This window comes from Sminthopsis crassicaudata, chromosome 4, assembly GCF_048593235.1.
Source record: "Sminthopsis crassicaudata isolate SCR6 chromosome 4, ASM4859323v1, whole genome shotgun sequence".
In the NCBI taxonomy this organism is placed as follows: domain Eukaryota; kingdom Metazoa; phylum Chordata; class Mammalia; order Dasyuromorphia; family Dasyuridae; genus Sminthopsis; species Sminthopsis crassicaudata.
In genome coordinates, this window is record NC_133620.1 from 412,191,621 (window position 1) to 412,209,373 (window position 17,753).

At 32.2% G+C, this 17,753-nt stretch overlaps 1 protein-coding gene across 1 annotated transcript in view; it reads right to left on the reverse strand.

Moving 5' to 3' along the window:
* The window catches only part of DPYD (dihydropyrimidine dehydrogenase), a 956,758-nt gene that overhangs the window by 175,089 nt on the left and 763,916 nt on the right, over positions 1-17,753 (reverse strand). The window contains exon 19 of the mRNA XM_074262758.1: positions 9,258-9,400. Within this exon, the coding sequence (XP_074118859.1) occupies positions 9,258-9,400 (143 nt within the window). The remainder of the gene's footprint in view (positions 1-9,257; positions 9,401-17,753) is intronic.

Below are 17,753 nucleotides of genomic sequence, written 5' to 3' on the forward strand. Positions count from 1 at the left end.
TTATTTTTTTTAAGAAAAAGGTTTGCTGGTAGAGCAAGGAGAAGTATTTTTAGAAATAAATATAATGCAAAAACAAAGAACAACAAGCAATACAGGCTTAAAAAAGGAAAAATAAAGAGGCATGTGTGGCCTTTTGTAAGAAAAACTCAAAATATAAAATGAACTGACTGGGAATAGGATAGAGTTAACTTTGTTAGAGATTTTAAATGTAAACTTGATAACTACTTTTCAGGAATTCTCTAGAATAAATTATTACTCTTCAGGTATGGCTTAGATGAGATGGCCCCAGTGGTCCCTTTCTGTCTTGGAAGTATATTTCTAAGATTCTAATTTTTGAGCTTAGTTATTCTAAGGTTGAGATTGTACTCAGGAACATTAATGTATGATTCAGAATGTGGCAAGGAGAGGGACAGGAGTCAGATAAATTAATGTAAAATTTTATGTTATAGTAACTTAGATCCTAGGTTAAATAGGGTTCAGAAAAATTCAAAGGAAAAAAATTTAAAGAAGAAGAATTCTGCTACCACAGTGCAGAAGTGGTAGCATCAAGCAATAAGGAGTCATTATTAAGTGCCCATGCAAAAGTTCTAAAGAGGCAAAAAGCAAAATAAAATAGTGCCTGTCTTCAAGGAGTTTGTTATCTATTTGGGAAACAATGATCACACAAACAATTAAATGTAAAATAAATATTTTTGATAGGCGGAAGGAAAACAGGAGACTAATAGTGAGGGAGGTTTAAAGTTAGAGGTGCACTTAAATTGAACTTCATAAGAAGATAGGGAATTCTGAGAGGTGGAGACAAGGGAGTACATTCTTTGCATGAGCCACAGAAGACAAGAGATGAAATGTTGTAGATAAAGAACAGAATAAGGCAGTTTGATGGAGATCTAGAATTCCAGGAAGAGGAATAATATGGAATTAACCTGGAAAGTGGCTTTGAATAACAGAAGAGTTTTCCATTTTATCCTAGAAGTGACGGTATTTGATTAGGAGAATGAAGCTGTCAAACCTGTGCTTTAGGAATATTGTTTTGGTAGCTATATGGAAAAAAAAATATTCTGTAGCTTGGTGGCACAGGAGATAAAGCTTTGGATTTGGATAAGGAAGAACAGAGTTCAAATCCTGACTTAGATACTTAGCTATGTGACCTAAGACAAGTCATTAAATCTCTGAATCAGTTTACCCTTCTGTAAAATGAGTGTAATTGTAGCAACTACTTCCCAGGATTATTGTGAAAATAAAATGAGTCATTACCTGTAAAATGCTTTGCAAACCTTAATGTGCAACATAACTACCAACTTTTTTTTACTATGTGTGCTGTTATTATGATCATATGATTCTTATACTGGAGCTGGGGAGATTCTTGAGGATTTGGTTCTATGTAGATATTAGATTAGAGACTCAAGACACTGATTAGAGGATTAAGACACTGACTGAATGGAAGCCTCTTGGCCCTCATAAGTTAGGTGGCATTCCTTTGGACCTACCACACTTTTTCAGTAGGAAATTATCCCAAACAAACAAATCAGAAATTTCTCGGGGACAAAATGATGATGCATATTGTATTCTATTAAAACAACCCAAAATAAATCCTTTTGCATATTTACAAAGAAGCTGGCACTCACTATCCTTACTCATAAGCAACTGCTTATGACTTTGTTGTGGTATGACTTTGTTGGCACTGAGAATAATAAGAGCTAGCATTTATATAGCAATTTGTTTGCAAAATGATTTATAAATATTATCCTTATGACCACTCTGAGAAGTCAGTACTATTATAATCCTCATCTAAAAGGTAAGCAGTTAGGAAGTATGATCCTTCTAGTGCCAGGTCTAAAGTCAGGAAAACTCATCTTCCTGAGTTTAATCTGGCCTCAAACACTCACTAGCTATGTGACAAATCACTTAACATCTTTGTTCTTCATGTGTAAAATAAGCCAGAGAAGGAGATGGCAAACCACTTCAGTATCTATGCCAAAAAAAAACCCTAAATAGGTTAAGACGAGTTAGACATGACTTAAAAATGACTAAATAACAACAAAGAATGGGGAAATAAAAGCAGGGGTTAAGTGACTTGCCAGGGTCACACAGCCAATAAGTTTCTTAGAACATATTTAAATTCAGATTTATTTGGGAGGGCAAGGAAAACACTTGGCGTTTTCCCTCTTACTTGACATACTGGACACATTACTGAGAAAATATAGATGAAGGAACTTCATTTCCATTCAGTAGTAAGAAAGATAGTGAAATTTTCCATCACACCTACCCAACTCGCGTCCCCCCCCCAAAGTCTTCTCTTGTACCCCATACATTGTTTTTCTCCCCTGGCTGAAGGGCATTTTTTTAGCATCTTCTCTAAAATGTAATGCCAAGAATGAAACAATACAATTCATAATAAATAAAAATGTTTCTTATGGATAGAGAATGTCTCACTTTTGTATTTTGATACCCAGTACTTAGCACAGCTCCTGAAACATAGTAGGCATTTAATGTTTTTGTTGATTGTTCATTGCAACTTTCTTCCTTCTTGATGAATACATATTCAGCATTCATCTACTTTCTATCCCAAAACAATTTCCTCCTATTGAACCAATAATTAACCTTTTTTGATGAGGTTTATTTTGTGATTTTGATTCCAATATTATTATTTTGCCAATAATAATAATATCATTTTCCTCTCACTATTTTATCTTTACTTTTAATTTCCTTTGCACTCAGTGGCTTCCTAATTTTGGCATATATTATATTCAATGGGGAATTAGCTGGGGATGAAAGTTTGAGGAAGGAGAGGAACTAGTTCTCTATCATTTTCTATAATTTTTAGACTTGAGATTGAGGCCAATATGAGGAAAACAGAAAAATTAAACTAGGGAATATAACATCCTGTTCAAACTTTTGATTACTTCAGAAATATTATATATTACAGGAATGATAATATTTCTTAAGCTTAACTTTTTTAGAATTCAGTTAGAAAAGGCCAATAATAATTGCTGTACTATTATTCCTTTTTATATTTAATATTCTTCAAACATTGCAGTTGTACAAAATGACCACCTTTTGAAACTGAATGTGAATATTCTATAAAACAATGAAAATATATTTGGGATAACAATGTGGGCAGACTGGACAACATGGTTTCTGCTACATCTCAAATATTTGGAATGTTTATTTCTATATAGGCTAGAGATTATGAGTATTAATTATGACAACATATATTAAAAACATTTATCTAGATTACTGTTTCTCCTCTATCTTCATTTTCTTCCTCTTTTTTATATATGGAGTTCAGAAGGAAATGATCCATTATCCTCTTATTAGCCTTTTATATTTGATGTTCTGTCAACTATTATAATACTACATTGTTTGCATACAAAATAATCTGTTTTTAAGCTATGTATAATGGTTGGGGTATTTTTTTCTCCACTGAATGCATTTTTCCAACTTTAGGAATAGACAGGATGTTATATAGTTGATCCTGTTTCTTTGTTGTTATTATTATTCAGTTGATTAGTAGTGTGACTTTTCATGTTTCCATTATGAAGTTTTCGTAAGTTAAAATATTGGAGTGGTTTGCCATTTTCTTTTTTCAGAGGATTAAGACAAAAAGAGTTAAGTGACTTGCTCAAAATCACACAATAAGTGTCTGTAACTATATTTGAACTGAAGTCCTCCTGACTCCAGGCCCAGAGCTCCCACCCTAGCTACCTCCTTTTCCTAAATGATTTTTATTGGTTTTCCTAGGAATCTATATTTGAGTGCTTCTCATTTTATTCAGACTATAAATTTTGAAAATATGGTAGAGGCACCCATGAAAAAACATGATTCTTAAAATTTAAAGAATAATAGTATATCTGAGGAAAGTAAGGAACAGTTTGATTAGTGATAATTCTCCATCTCTAGCAATTCGTAGGTTGAGATTTTAAGGATATTTTGGGGGGATAGTATTTGTAATGTCAAATTTTGTGGTCAGTCAGTCCATTGGATATATTAATCATTTGATGAAGAATTCTGGATACAGGTAATACATACTAAGTATTTGAAAATACTTCTGGTCTGAAATTTTGAGCTACACAAGTTTTGACTATTTCCTTATCTAATCTACAATGGTTCTTTAATCATTAAGTCCTAGCTGCTTCAGTATAATCTTCCTTTATTGAGAAGACTAGCTCTTTACAGCCATCTAGCATAAACTGAAAAGATTCAGTTCTTGATGCATAATCAAAGTGTAAGTAAGAACACTCAAAGAATTTTACATGATTCCATAGACTTCCCCAATGCCATCAACTACTTTTTCTCAGCCAGCAGCTTCTCTAATCTTTTATTCTTTTCTAACTCCTCTTGGAGCACCATCTAATTGTGATTCTTTCTCAGTGATCCCTTTCTTTCAATTATCCTTTTATGATTTCTGTTATCAATTATTTGGTTCTTATTTACTATCATAAACCCTTTTGTTTCTATACATGTAGGCTATCAATAACCATATAAAATGCACTAAATCATTATTAGAAAAATGCAAATGAAAACTTCCCTGTGGTTCCATCTCATACTCCTCAGAATGACAAATGTGAGATTATAGGAAGACACACACATTAGTTGTGGAGCCAGAAGCTAGGAGGCAGTTTATAACTATATCTCCAAATTTAGTATGCTCTGCAAATCCTTTGACCAACTGATACCATTACTAGGCTGCATATAAGTTAAATCAGATAAACAATAACTTATTATACACTTATTATGTATCAGATACTGATAAACAGTAGGGGTATAGTAGAATCAAAAAAAAAAAAAAAAAGACAGACCCTGTCCTCAAGGAACCTACATTCTAATGGTGGAAATGGAACCTGGTTAGGTAACTTTCTCAAAATGAAAAGTCCTAGGAAGAACTCATCAATTGGAGAAAAGCACTTCAAGAGTGGCAGTAGAAGGCTAACATACTTCAGATATTGATTTGAGAATCAATGAAATTATAATTTCCCTTCCTCTTTATACTATACTCCAAAGATGCCAAATTATAGATTATAAACTTGGTAGGCTGGATGATCTCAAAAGAAATGGGAAAGAGATGTAAGAAGGAATCTGTTATCCTGCTAGCTCCTTGAGTAGCTATAGAAAGGAAAGGGAAAGGGAAAAGGAAGGGAAAGAAAGTGGGAGAGAAACAAGGTATATTTTTGTTGATTAAAAAATAAAAATTTATTTTTAAAAGAAAAATTATTAATATTTTATACATTCATTTTTCCTTCCACAAAAGAAATCCAAATAATTTATAAGTATAAAAAAATGTACAACTCTTCTGGAATCCCATGCCATATTTTAAGTAACATATGAAAATGTTTCATCAATTTTTAGTCAGCTATAACTTTATTTGCTTTCCAAAGGTCTTTCTACATTATGATGAGTCACCTTCTAAACTAATCTTGATTTCTAATGGGTTTTAGCTTTTTATCACTGTTGAAATCACTCTTAGAGGATGAATATTTACCAAGAAAATAGAGGAGTATTCAAAGCTTGTTGTGTAAACACTATAAGATATCCTGAAGGATGAGTTCCCAATATGTTTGGCAAATATGATAGTATTATCAAAATATTTTAAAGATGGCTATTTTGAGGAGATGATGTACATTTGAACAAAGATAATTTATGAAGTTTGTTACAAATATTATCATAGTAATTACTATTAAACATGAAGAACCTGCTGAGAATTCAGAAGAAAGTAAGATAGAAGATAAAAAAAAAAATCAAATGTCCTTGTAAGTATTTGTAAGTCATAGGATCACAGAATTCAGAGGTAGTCCAGTAGTCTTTAGCCATTTTATACTATGTATTCCTATCAGTATTTTTTTCTTTGTGGGAACCCCTATTTCTGTTACAATTATAGAATAATAATGGGATGTTTAGCTTCCATGGGGTTAAGTTATAGCTATCAAGAGAGACTTATTCATAGTTATCTAGAGGTACTTATTCATGACTTATAAGGAAAAGAATTGGGAGCTTGCATAGCAATAGAGTATAATTGGACATTTTGAGCTATAATGGGTAGATGAAGGGTAACCATGATTGCTTTGAAGACAAGTCCCATGAATGCCTATTGCAGTAGGATATAAAATGATCCATCTTTCTTTTCATTTACTGGTTTATTATATAGTCCTTAGAGTTACTTTATGGCTTCTTCAAGACATAATGCCCAGAGAACTCTGATCTCCACTTTGGATGCCATTATAGTACAACAGCACCATTGTACAGAAGTGGAAAGTGAGTCCCGAGAAGGGCTATATTATTTCTAATGTTACTAACATTGTTAGTAAGCGGGAGAGTCATAAGTTTCTTCTTTCCCCTAACCCATATTACTTCTAATTTTAAAAACTAAAAAGACTTGATATTTTTCAGCCCAATTAAAAGAAAATTTGAAATTAACTTTATAACTTATCAAGCATGAATGATCAATTATTGAATATATAAAGGAAAATGATCAATTTTGAACTGAGAAGACTACTAAGAGAATGTATAATACCTAAAGAGTAGATTCAGACTTTTGATTTCAATTGTATAGGGAACTCTTAGTGTGGAACCATCCCTCCACTATTGCAAACTGGCAACCTCCAATAGCTTTGGAGATTTTCCAAAGAGTACTAGGTGACTCAGTCAAATGAGTGACTTGATTGTTATCAACTACCTAGGGTGAATCACAGGCAAGACATGAAGCCTGGTCTTCTGGTCTGCAAGGAAGGCTTTTTATTCACTATGTGAGACTACCTCTCAGAATATATTGTAAAGAATTTCCTGAGAGAGGATCTATTAAGCCAAATAATTGGAGTAAACAATATGGTATAGTAGATCAAATGATGACTTGAATCAGAAAATATGTTTTTCGATCCTGTTTTTGACACTTGTCAACTGTGTGACTCTCTAATCTTTGGTTCCTTCAGCCAACAGGGATAAAACTGGCAGTCTCTATCCCATTGGATTGTGATGAGGTACAAATGGGAAACTATTATTAAAGTGTCAACAAATCTGAAAGAGCTAGCTGAATATTAATTATTATTTAACCAATTAATTTCTGCTGGAGGATGAAGTAGATGACCCATGAAGAGATATCTGTCTCAGATATAAAGTTCTTCAAAAGAATTATCTACATATTTATATGGGTTAATCTGGGGCTAGTTTTCTTCCATTATATAATTGCCATAGAGGCTTATTGCTTTTTTTTCCTCTGTCAAGGTGAAAAACACATCTTCTAAAAAAGATTAGACTCTTATTTCAATTAATGTCCTTTGGATTTGGGTATTAATCTTTATACCTAGTAGAGAGAGTATAATCATTCAAAGGGCCTAGCAGGTGTCCATTTAATTCCTCCTATTTGCTTATAAACAGCATGTGTCACACTGGGATCAAGAGGCCTTTCAAAAATTAAAACCTTCTTGAAAGTAACCTTCCATTAAAATAATTTAAAATAATGTAATATTTGACACAGATAATTAGAACTTTATTGACTATATGCTAAAATCATATTTTCTCATATATCACTTCATGATTATAGAATTGCTATTTTTACCTATATACTAGCATATTGCTCTTAAATGTGTAAATTAAACACTCATTAAATCTGGGAACTAGGAAATTACATAGTGGAAGAAAAAAATGATCTATTTTAACTCTAGATAAGAGAAACTGCTCTAATGTCCTTTAAAAGACAAACTTCACGTACAATATTGGAACTTTGGAGTTATTAATTATGGGAATTTTTAAAAAGGACCCTATAAACATTGTTACTGCAAACCCAAGGGAAATTTTAAACCTAAAATTTTGAATCCAAATTATTTACCTCTTGAAGATACCCCTCAAAAAGAGCCAACCATTTTACTTTGTGTATTTTATGGTTGTCTGAAAAATATCAGAAACTCAAAAAGTTAAAAAAAATTAAAATATCACCTTTCTGCACAAGACAACTATCCTCTACATCTATTGTTCTATTGATTGTACCACTATTCTCCTGGTCATCCTCAATTCATTACCTTAGAACTATCTTTGTCTTTTCCTCACTGTCCAAATTGCTAGTCATTGATTTGGCCTCTGCAATATCTCTTATATCCATTTCCTCTTCTTTTGATTCTGCTGCAGCAATACAAGGTCAGGTTACCATTCCTTCTGACATAGACTATCATGATGGTCTCTGAACCAGGATCCCTGTATTCAATACAGCCATTCACTAATTCATCTTTCAATATGTTCTAAGATTCATAATTATAAGACACCACCATGATATATTCAGAAGACTTCTATATATCTCCACTGATTCTTGAATATGGTATAAGTACCTATACTAGTTTCTCCCTATTAGAAAGTAAACTCCTTGATGATAGGGACTCTCTCTTTTAACTTTCAACATTTATATCCTCAGTGATTAGCACCATATTCAACACATGGTGGGTGTTTAATAAATATGTACTGGCTGACTTAGTAAGAAGCAAAAAATTACTGAAATAACAAATTTGTATAGGGTTCAACCACATTACTAATTTATGCCTTAGAGCTCATCATTTACTTAAAAATAGCTATTATTTTTCCTGCAATGCTCTCTTCTACAGGTTAGATCCCTCCAGTTCCTTCAACAAAGCCTCCTGTGGCACAAAATTTTCCTTTTTTTTCTTACCCCTTTCAACTACTTTGATTTTTTAAAATGCAGAGCCAAGAACTAAATAAAACAAACAACATTTTATAAGTCACTAAATGGCCTTGAGTCTCAGTTTCCCTATCTGTAGAATAAAGGGATTGGAATAGAAACTTCTGAATTTTCTTTAATTTCCTCATCTCAGTGTTTTTGTGAGGATAAAATAAGATAATATTTGTAAAGCTTTTGAAAATTTTCAAGCATTAGACAAATACTAGATCATGATGAAGATATCTGTGATCCTATATGAGCTAACAGGTCAAAGTATAGGAAATCTATTGCCTCCTTATTCTTGACATTATAGTTATTGCTTTTATCATAATCATACCACTTTCATAATTTTCTTTTGTTTCATTCCTCCTTTTTCAACATATCCCACTAATGATTTATGCACCCTTCTTGGTATCCCCTTCAATTTTATAAGCCTCCATAATAGGAGTTGTATTTCTTAAAAACCTATGTTCATCACTTAGCACCTTGAGCCCTGCCACTTGCTCAGCAAAGCCATTTGGTTTCACACAGCTGAAATTATTGTCATTGAATCAGTCTTAAAAATAACAAGACCACTATCAATAAAACTCAGTGACTTTACCTGTAAAACAGAAGCTCCACTGTGCAGAAACTGCAGACCACTTTCAGCTGAGTCAATTCCCCCAGTGGCTAAAATGGGAAATCCAGGCAAGTCTCGGGCGATGGCTGTTACAGCTCTTAAGGCTATAGGTCTGACTGCAGTCCCTATAGGAAGGAGGAATAACCAAGGGTTAGTAGAGTGAGCATTTTTACATATTGCTTAAAGATGATTATCATGTGATGGCAGTGTTGTACTAGACAAAATTCAAATGTGGGTTATCTGTATTTAAAACATACATATATATGCATATTATCTGAATATTCCTATGTTTCCAAGTATGTTAATTTGTAAATGGATGTGGATCTATTTTTAACGAAGCTGACGCTATTATTATTGCATGGAGAAGTGTTATGCAAGTGGGTGTAATAACCCCAAAACTGCAGCTTGAAACATTTCCCTCTTGCATTTGAGATATAGTAATGTGTAAGAAATTGGATGGAACATTTAAGCATCTGTTTAAAAAAGAACAAGGAACAGCAGATTTAGAAAAAGAAAACAATTACATACAGTACATAAATAGACACACAGCTCTGTTATGTTTCCACAAAGTATAAGGCAGCTGGTGTGAATAGAGATTGTGCAAACAAACAAGGTGCTGATGGACTTACATATTCCATATTGCTTTTTACATCTATTTCTCATAGTCTGATTAAAGAGAGTGGGTCTTATCTCATTTTCTTATATTAAGGAAGTTGAGTTAAATTATGTAAGCTAAATGCTGCATCTCCAAGTTCTAGCAAGTGTTTCACTGACATTAGCTCCTTTGGTCCTACCACAATCCGATAAGGTTGACAGTGAAGGTATCTTCAGTGCTTAACACAGTGCTCATAGTAGATGCTTAATAAATGCTTGTTGACTGAGGAAGTAGATAAGGAAACTAGGGCTCTGAGAAATTAAGCAATGTGTTTGAGATTTGACCTCTATTGTTTCAGAAGCATGACTTATTCAGAATTAAATCTCTCCTTGTTCTAAACCAAGTATTCATTCTACTTTATCTTTTGAAAAAAAAATGAGATCTTTGATTTCATCAAGAGAGGGAACTGCTGGTGTGACAATGCCTTCAAATAATGAAGGCTGGCAAATTGATATAATTTATAAATTTCTCCAGTTGCAAAGGGGCACTAAGTAACTTGCCCATCACACAGTTAGCATGTGGCAAAGCCAGGCAATGCATTTATTTAATCAATCCCAAAGAGTGATTAAAAGAACCTGAATAAAAATAAACTTTTTTTTTCAAATCATCATGAATACTCATTAGTACAGCAAAGAGTTTCTGGCCTCCAAAGAATTATTTCATTTTCTAAATATGTTATTTTATAATGAGGGGAAACATAGGTTATAAGGTACATATGGCAAGTACTTGATATTAATTTACTCCAATAAGCCACAGATCTTTATTGAGATATCTAATTAAAATTAAAATTGTTTAAATTATCCAATTCAATAAGCTAAGGTATTCAAATTGGAGCTTCTTGTACAGATGAGAAAACATATTGGTGTTATAATTAAATGCATACGTTTTATACTTTTTAACCATCTCCATTGATGACCACTATCACTATTATCAATATTTTTTGTGTCTTCCCACTGTGTGCATGACTGTGATGGACACAGAATTCACTTTAAAATTAGTTCTTTTATCTTCTATTAATCTACTCAGCTGAAATGGAAGTTTTATGTTCCTTATTTTTGTACTTAGTATAAAGATAATATCTTAAAATGCTATTAGTGTATGTTGGCTGCAAGAAATGCAAAAGCCATTTCAGCAACCCAGCATTTATTACTCAGAAATAATCATGAATAATAACTTACATTTGATAACACTAAATTATAGCACTCAAATAATTCAATGTAAAGGTGAATATAGGAAAAATAGCAAGAAATATTTTGGAAAACTTGGCACAGAAATAAGAAATGAAATAAGCTAAAAGCTTATGTGCTACACAGAAGCCTTACTTTTTTGTCAGGAATACTTTTTCAAGAAGAAAATAAGGAAACAGTGAACAAGGTGAGTTTCAAAAACAAAAACAAAAACAAAAAAACACCAACTGATTTTATCTTCCTAGGCAGGAAATGACTGGTCAGGTGTAGTTACATTAAGAAAATAACAATAAAGGAAGGATGGCTAGGTGGCCAAATGGATAGAACACCAGACCTGGAGTCAGGAAGATGAATTTTCCTGAGTCCAAATCTTGATCTCACATACAAACAACTAAATGAGCAAGTCATTTTAACCATATTGGCTTCATATGTAAAATTAGCTGGAGAAAGAAATGGTAAATCATTCCAGTATCTTTGCCAAGAAAAGTCCAAATGGGATTATGAAGAATTAGAGGAAACTTAAAGGTAACAGAACTGAAACAATAAGAGTGATTTCTGAATCAGATATGTGAAATTAGCAAGACCATTGACTTATTAAATCAATATTTCAATCAATATAAATTTGAAACCATAAAATAAGAGGCATGATATGTAGTTGAGATGATTCCAATCTGACATATTTAAATAGATCATTTAAAAATAGATAATTGATAGCTGAATAGAATCAACAGGTAATATTTTCTAAAATGGGAATGTAGCCAATGTAAAGCATTTGCTACTGTAATAAGAAGGCCAAAAGAGTCAAGAAAACAACTCGGCGATTAAAGATTTTACCTTTAGCAGAGATCAGAAAAAAATTTATAATACAAACTGATTTGAAGTATTATAGAGGAACATGGGAAGAGATTTAGAATAGCATTGTCTAACAAAATAATGAAATGATAGAGGAAAAACCAATCAGAGTCATAAAATATTCACTAAAAACATATGGCTCTGTTACAATGCATGTCCAGAAGACAATCTAAATGAGGGACAGGGCTCCTATAAATGGCAAAGGTCTGCAAATGATGGAATATAAGTTCCTTGAAGATGACCTGTTCAATTTTTGTCTTTGTTCTAGTTTAATGCTTCATATTTTCTACATTCCTAATAGATGCTTGTTGATTTACTGATTATGGATTATATTGGCCTGACTGCATCAGAATTAAAGAGTTTCCTAAAGGACATTCATGATCATTCAAAACCATTTATCCTAACTATCCATGCAGGAAAAGCCAACTGTGCAAAAAAGCCTATATTCAGTATTATGGCAATAGGATAAAGAGACAACTGATAGGATTGGTCCATCAGTATATATATATATATATCTTGGATAAGCATGGCAAGTGAATAAAATCTGGGCCAAGGACTGAATAAAAGGAAGATTGGATTTGAAAAATAACATTATACTTTCAATAACAATAAAGTTCTTGAAAAAAATGTTCAACATCAATATTCTGTTGATAGTATTATAGGTCATTCAGTCATGTAATATGAGTTTCCTACAAATCCAAATTATGAATCACCAAGGGTCACCTACTAGATATGTACAATTACTTGCAGAAAATTACAAAAATTAACTATTTACAAAATGCAGAATAGTTATCATAGAGATATGTAACAGAAAAAGGCAATTGATTCAGTGATGCAGAGAAAATAAGAAAGAACAAATGAATAATCCATGTAATGCACTGGTACCTATTTGATATAAAGATATCTGGAGGTATATTGGGTGATCTCCTGTGGAGAATTTATGGGAAAACATAGACAAAAGCTAGAAGGATTTGCACAATTGGAGGATATATTTATATGAATGAGATCAAAGATGCTATGAATTTAAAATATGTAAGGCTTACAATGTATCTTTCCAATATAAAATTTTTGATTCAAGTAGAGTATTAATGCCAGCTGGATGATACAGTGAATAGAGTGCCAGACCTGGAGTCAAGAATACTCCTCTTCCTGAGTTCAAAAATGGCCTCAGACACTTAATAGCCGTGTGAGTTTGGACAACTCATTTAACCCAGTTTGCCTCAGCACCTTACCTGTAAAATGAATTGGATAAGGAAATGATAAAGTTCTTCAATGTCTTTTCAAAGAAAATCCCAAATGGGGTCGTGAAGAGATGGACAAGACTGAAACAACTAAATAAAGCAGTATTAACATTCCATTTTTTTTAGATGAGGAATTCCATACTTTCATCATCATATTCTCAATTTGATGTTTTAAGATCCAAGTCATTAAATGGGACCAAAATGGCATTTAAGCCTCAATTATGAGACTTTTTCTCCCCAAATATCTGCAAGTGCTTTCTTTTCTTTTTCTTATTATTTCAAGCATACAGAAGCATCAACCAATTTAACTTGGTAAACAGAGGGTAGAAGAACATTAAATAAAGGACATTTAAAATCCTAGGGTAGAAAATACATAAATGGAAAGGATATTGTTTTAAACCAAACCTACAATTTAAGTATTCCGAAGACATTTAGTGATTTATGCTTATTATTACTGACATCGTCAACCCATATAAGAAGAGGCTTACTTAAATAAATATGTGCTTTATTATAACAAAAGAGTATTGGGATTTTTTTTCTTATTTAGCTAGCCCCAGAGAATAAAGAAAATATGAGCTAAGGAGTTTAATAATTTATTTCTAACTGCACTATTAGAAGACTATCATTAACACTAAGGGATAAAATTTCAAAGTGGTACACAGGGATTTGGCCGCATATTCCAATTGATATTAATGGACATCAAATGGAAAAATCCCCGAACACAGCTTTGAAAATTTAACCAGTTTTCTTGAAAGGGCAATAGTATTACACAGGTGTTTAAAAAAAATAACACCAGTATACTCTAAATGTCATTTGAAGATGTTCAATTAAGCCAATAAGACATTTTCTGTTACATGGTTTTCTTCCTTTTCTAAAACTTTTTCAGTTCATGTAATGAAAAAGGGGAAAAAAAAACTTTCACAGCAATAAAGGTATCTTTCCTTACATTAAGAGTAATTACATTCTTGGAGAAAATGTGGTTTAAAAATGAAATAATGGGATCTATTGTCGTGGTGCAATAGTAAATTCTGTTTTTATTTCCATTATAAACCCCATTTCATTGGATTTCTTTAGAACTCAGTTGATTTAATGTGAAATTTAGTCTACCTGTTCTTAGCTTTGTTATGTAATGGGTTTTGAAAATGACTTTCATCTACCATGAAGGGTTTCTGGAAAGGAATTGAAGGTATAGAAAAGTATCTGCCTAAATTGTTATATTTGAAATGCATTTCAGGGCAAAGTGAGAGGAAAGAAAGGGAAAAAAGTGAAATGTCCAACAAAGAAACTAAACTTCTGGCTAACATGAAATATATTAACCAATAATGACCTGGGCTGTACTATCAATTAAAATACATAAATAATGGGTGGCATATGCTTATGTTTTTAAAGCCATCAAGACACACAAAAACAACGATTCTCGAAATAACATAATTGGTTTTGAATAGAAAAGTAAGGCGGGAATATATTTGATAGACTAATGGGATATGAATTTTGACTCAATTATTTCAAGAAAAAATAAAATAAAAGTTTATATTAGTAAAATCTAACCATAGGTAACATAACAAAGTAATTTAAGGCACGTTTCTGTTGTGCCAGATTAAATCAGAATGATAATATCCAATTATATACACTTAATACCTGAATGTGGTATCCTTCAGGAAAAATCAGAATATTCCTGAGCCCACATACCATAACAAAATCTATGGTTTGAAAGGGAATAGACTTGGAATTTTTGTTTCTTCTATTTGATGATTGCTAGGCATGCTGGTTTGTGCTAGCTTTGTCTGTCCTAGGCAGGCAAGAGAAAATGACCAACCAATCAGAAATTTGGCTGTCTCTAAGCTGCCTGCCCTACAAGCATGCAGCCCAAAATGAAAAGCTGACCCCTGAATTCACAGTTCTTCTTTGATAAACTGCAGATAATGTTTTAATTGGTTTGTGTCATATAAAGCTATTTTAGAATGTTTTTTAAAATTTCATAATTCCAGAAATTGTTTTCTCAGGAAACTATATTGTTCCAATTAAAAAAAATTAAGGGCATGATTACATTTTAACATTCCATTATCATCAACATAATGACATTTTCTTCAGCTATGTCTGTATGTAATATTTAATGCCAATATCTAAATCAGAAAGAACATGAGCTACTTTAAGACTGGAACTATTTCATTTTATCTTTATATTACCAAAGTTAATAAGTACTCTTTGGATGAATAAAGGAATGAAAAATTTGAGTAATTTAATTTGTTTATGTATTAGCAAATGCTAAGAAGGCTTTTCCTAAAGGGCAGAGGAGTTGTGATATTTGGGGCGGGGTTAAGTATCCATACATACATAGATTCACAGATCCTTTAGAAATTAAAGCAGCATTCTGAATGATGGCATTTGTATGTTGATGTGATAAATTCCTTTGGATGGTAATGGTGAGTATGATAGTGATTTTCATTCTGTAATAATTTATAGCCTTCAGAAATGTCCCTGTGCTTTCCTTGTTTCTTTTTATCATTTAACACTTCTTATCCAGCAGTTTCAAATTTGGGATAGGAACATTTTACTAAATTTCTAAGATAAAAAGCCACAGAAAAGATATCAGTGCTTCTAAGAATCTAGTTACCTAGGAATCAAAAGCTCTAATTACTAAACATTACATAAGAATGATCGCAGTTTTTATTAAAGAAAAAAACTCCAAATCTAATAGTAATAGTGAAAGGGAAGTAGACTATTATCTTCTATGACTAAATGTTCATATATAAGAGGAGCTTTTAACGGACACAATAGTTAATGTGGAATACAAGCCAATTTTGGGTAACTAGAAGTCTGAATAATTGAGGTTTAGTTCTATTTATTTTGGCCATATCATTTGACTCTTAGGACTGCTACTATTGTACAATTAATTGCTAGAACTAAGTCCACAATAAACTCCCTGGTAATAGCTATAGCTGGCAATAAAACAGAAATTGGGTTATAATCCTCACTTGTGTTCACTGTGTATACAAAAGGAAAATGTCATTTTAATTTGCTTACATTAATTATAAAACAATGAATTAAGTGGATAATAAATTCATTAGAATGTGAACTGTGGAATATATAACTGTTCTATTGTAGATTTAATGTTACAGAGAAGAAAATGTAAATGGTAATAAACCAGAAATTTCTAAGATTTAGGTGACTAGAATACAATATTAAAGGGAGCTCCAAATTAAATGCAAAATATGTATATTTTAACAAAGCAAACAAATAATTTAAGAGAAAGAGCTATTATACCGATAACTATGTTGGAATCAAGACTCTTTAGAGGATGCCTTTTCATACACTGATTATAATAAGCAATAATAACAATATCAGCTCACATTTAGATCACATTTTATGATCTCAAAGTGCTTCATATTGGTTATGGCTTTCAATTTTAATTAAAACAAGCATGAGATAATAATAACAAAACCTAATATGTTTATAGTATCTTAAAGTATGCAAAGAACATGGTCCTGACAAGGAATCTGTGAGATGGGTGCCATTTTTATTCTCATTCTACAGGTCAGCAAATTGAGACAGAGAGAGATTAAATGACATGCTTTGAACTACAGCTAATAAGTGTTTTGAGGTAGGATTTGAATTTAGGTCTTCTTAACTCCAAATTCAGCATTCTCTCTATGTCACTAGCTGCCTGAGGCCACAGGGAAAATTTGGTTTATTTTTACCACACACACACACACACAAAAAAAAAAAAATTGTATTGACCCATCCTATGCCATTCTTGTCTGAGTACTCCTATAAATATATCACTGGTCTTATAGACAGACTACATGTTCTTCTCATATTTTCCTGAGATAAAAAAGATGCCTCTGGAATGAGCTGTCTATTATTTATCCCTCAGTTTAACATAGTGACCAGTTTGTCTTCTATAGAGATCATATATATTTCTGATAGCATTGAGGACTTGACTTCTTTTGCATAATGTATTTATCTCAATTTCCCTTTGAGTGATTATTTTGTATATAATCGGTGATCTGTTGAATTTAATTGAATTTTTAAACTATGTTTGAGGGAAGACATATTCTCTCTAAACTATATGTCTGTTTAAGACATCTTGAATTTTAAAATAAGATTTATAATGTTCAGGCTAAATTGGGGAAAGATGCTACTTGTTTTAAGGATATAGCCAGGAGTTTATAATCTTAACAGAAGGAAAAATGGGAAAAAAAGGGGGAACTTCCCACTATATTGTGAAGATATTCTGTCAGAGAATGATAGAGAGCTCTGAATTTCCATGGTTATGTGAACCTTTGCTTGGGGAAATCAGATTCAGTTTTTCATTTGCTTAGGAGAGTCTATTTAAGAAGGACATACTAAATGTAAAAAAGGGAGGATTATGAGGTATTTATGTTAATAATAAGTGATTCACACAACACTTCACTTGTATTATCTCAATTGAGCCTGTGAGGTACCTACTCCCATTTTGTAACTGAGGAAATTGTGTCTAACTTGTAGAAACACTGTTAATGGCACAGATGGGATTTCAAGCCAAATAATTTTTAAAATTAAA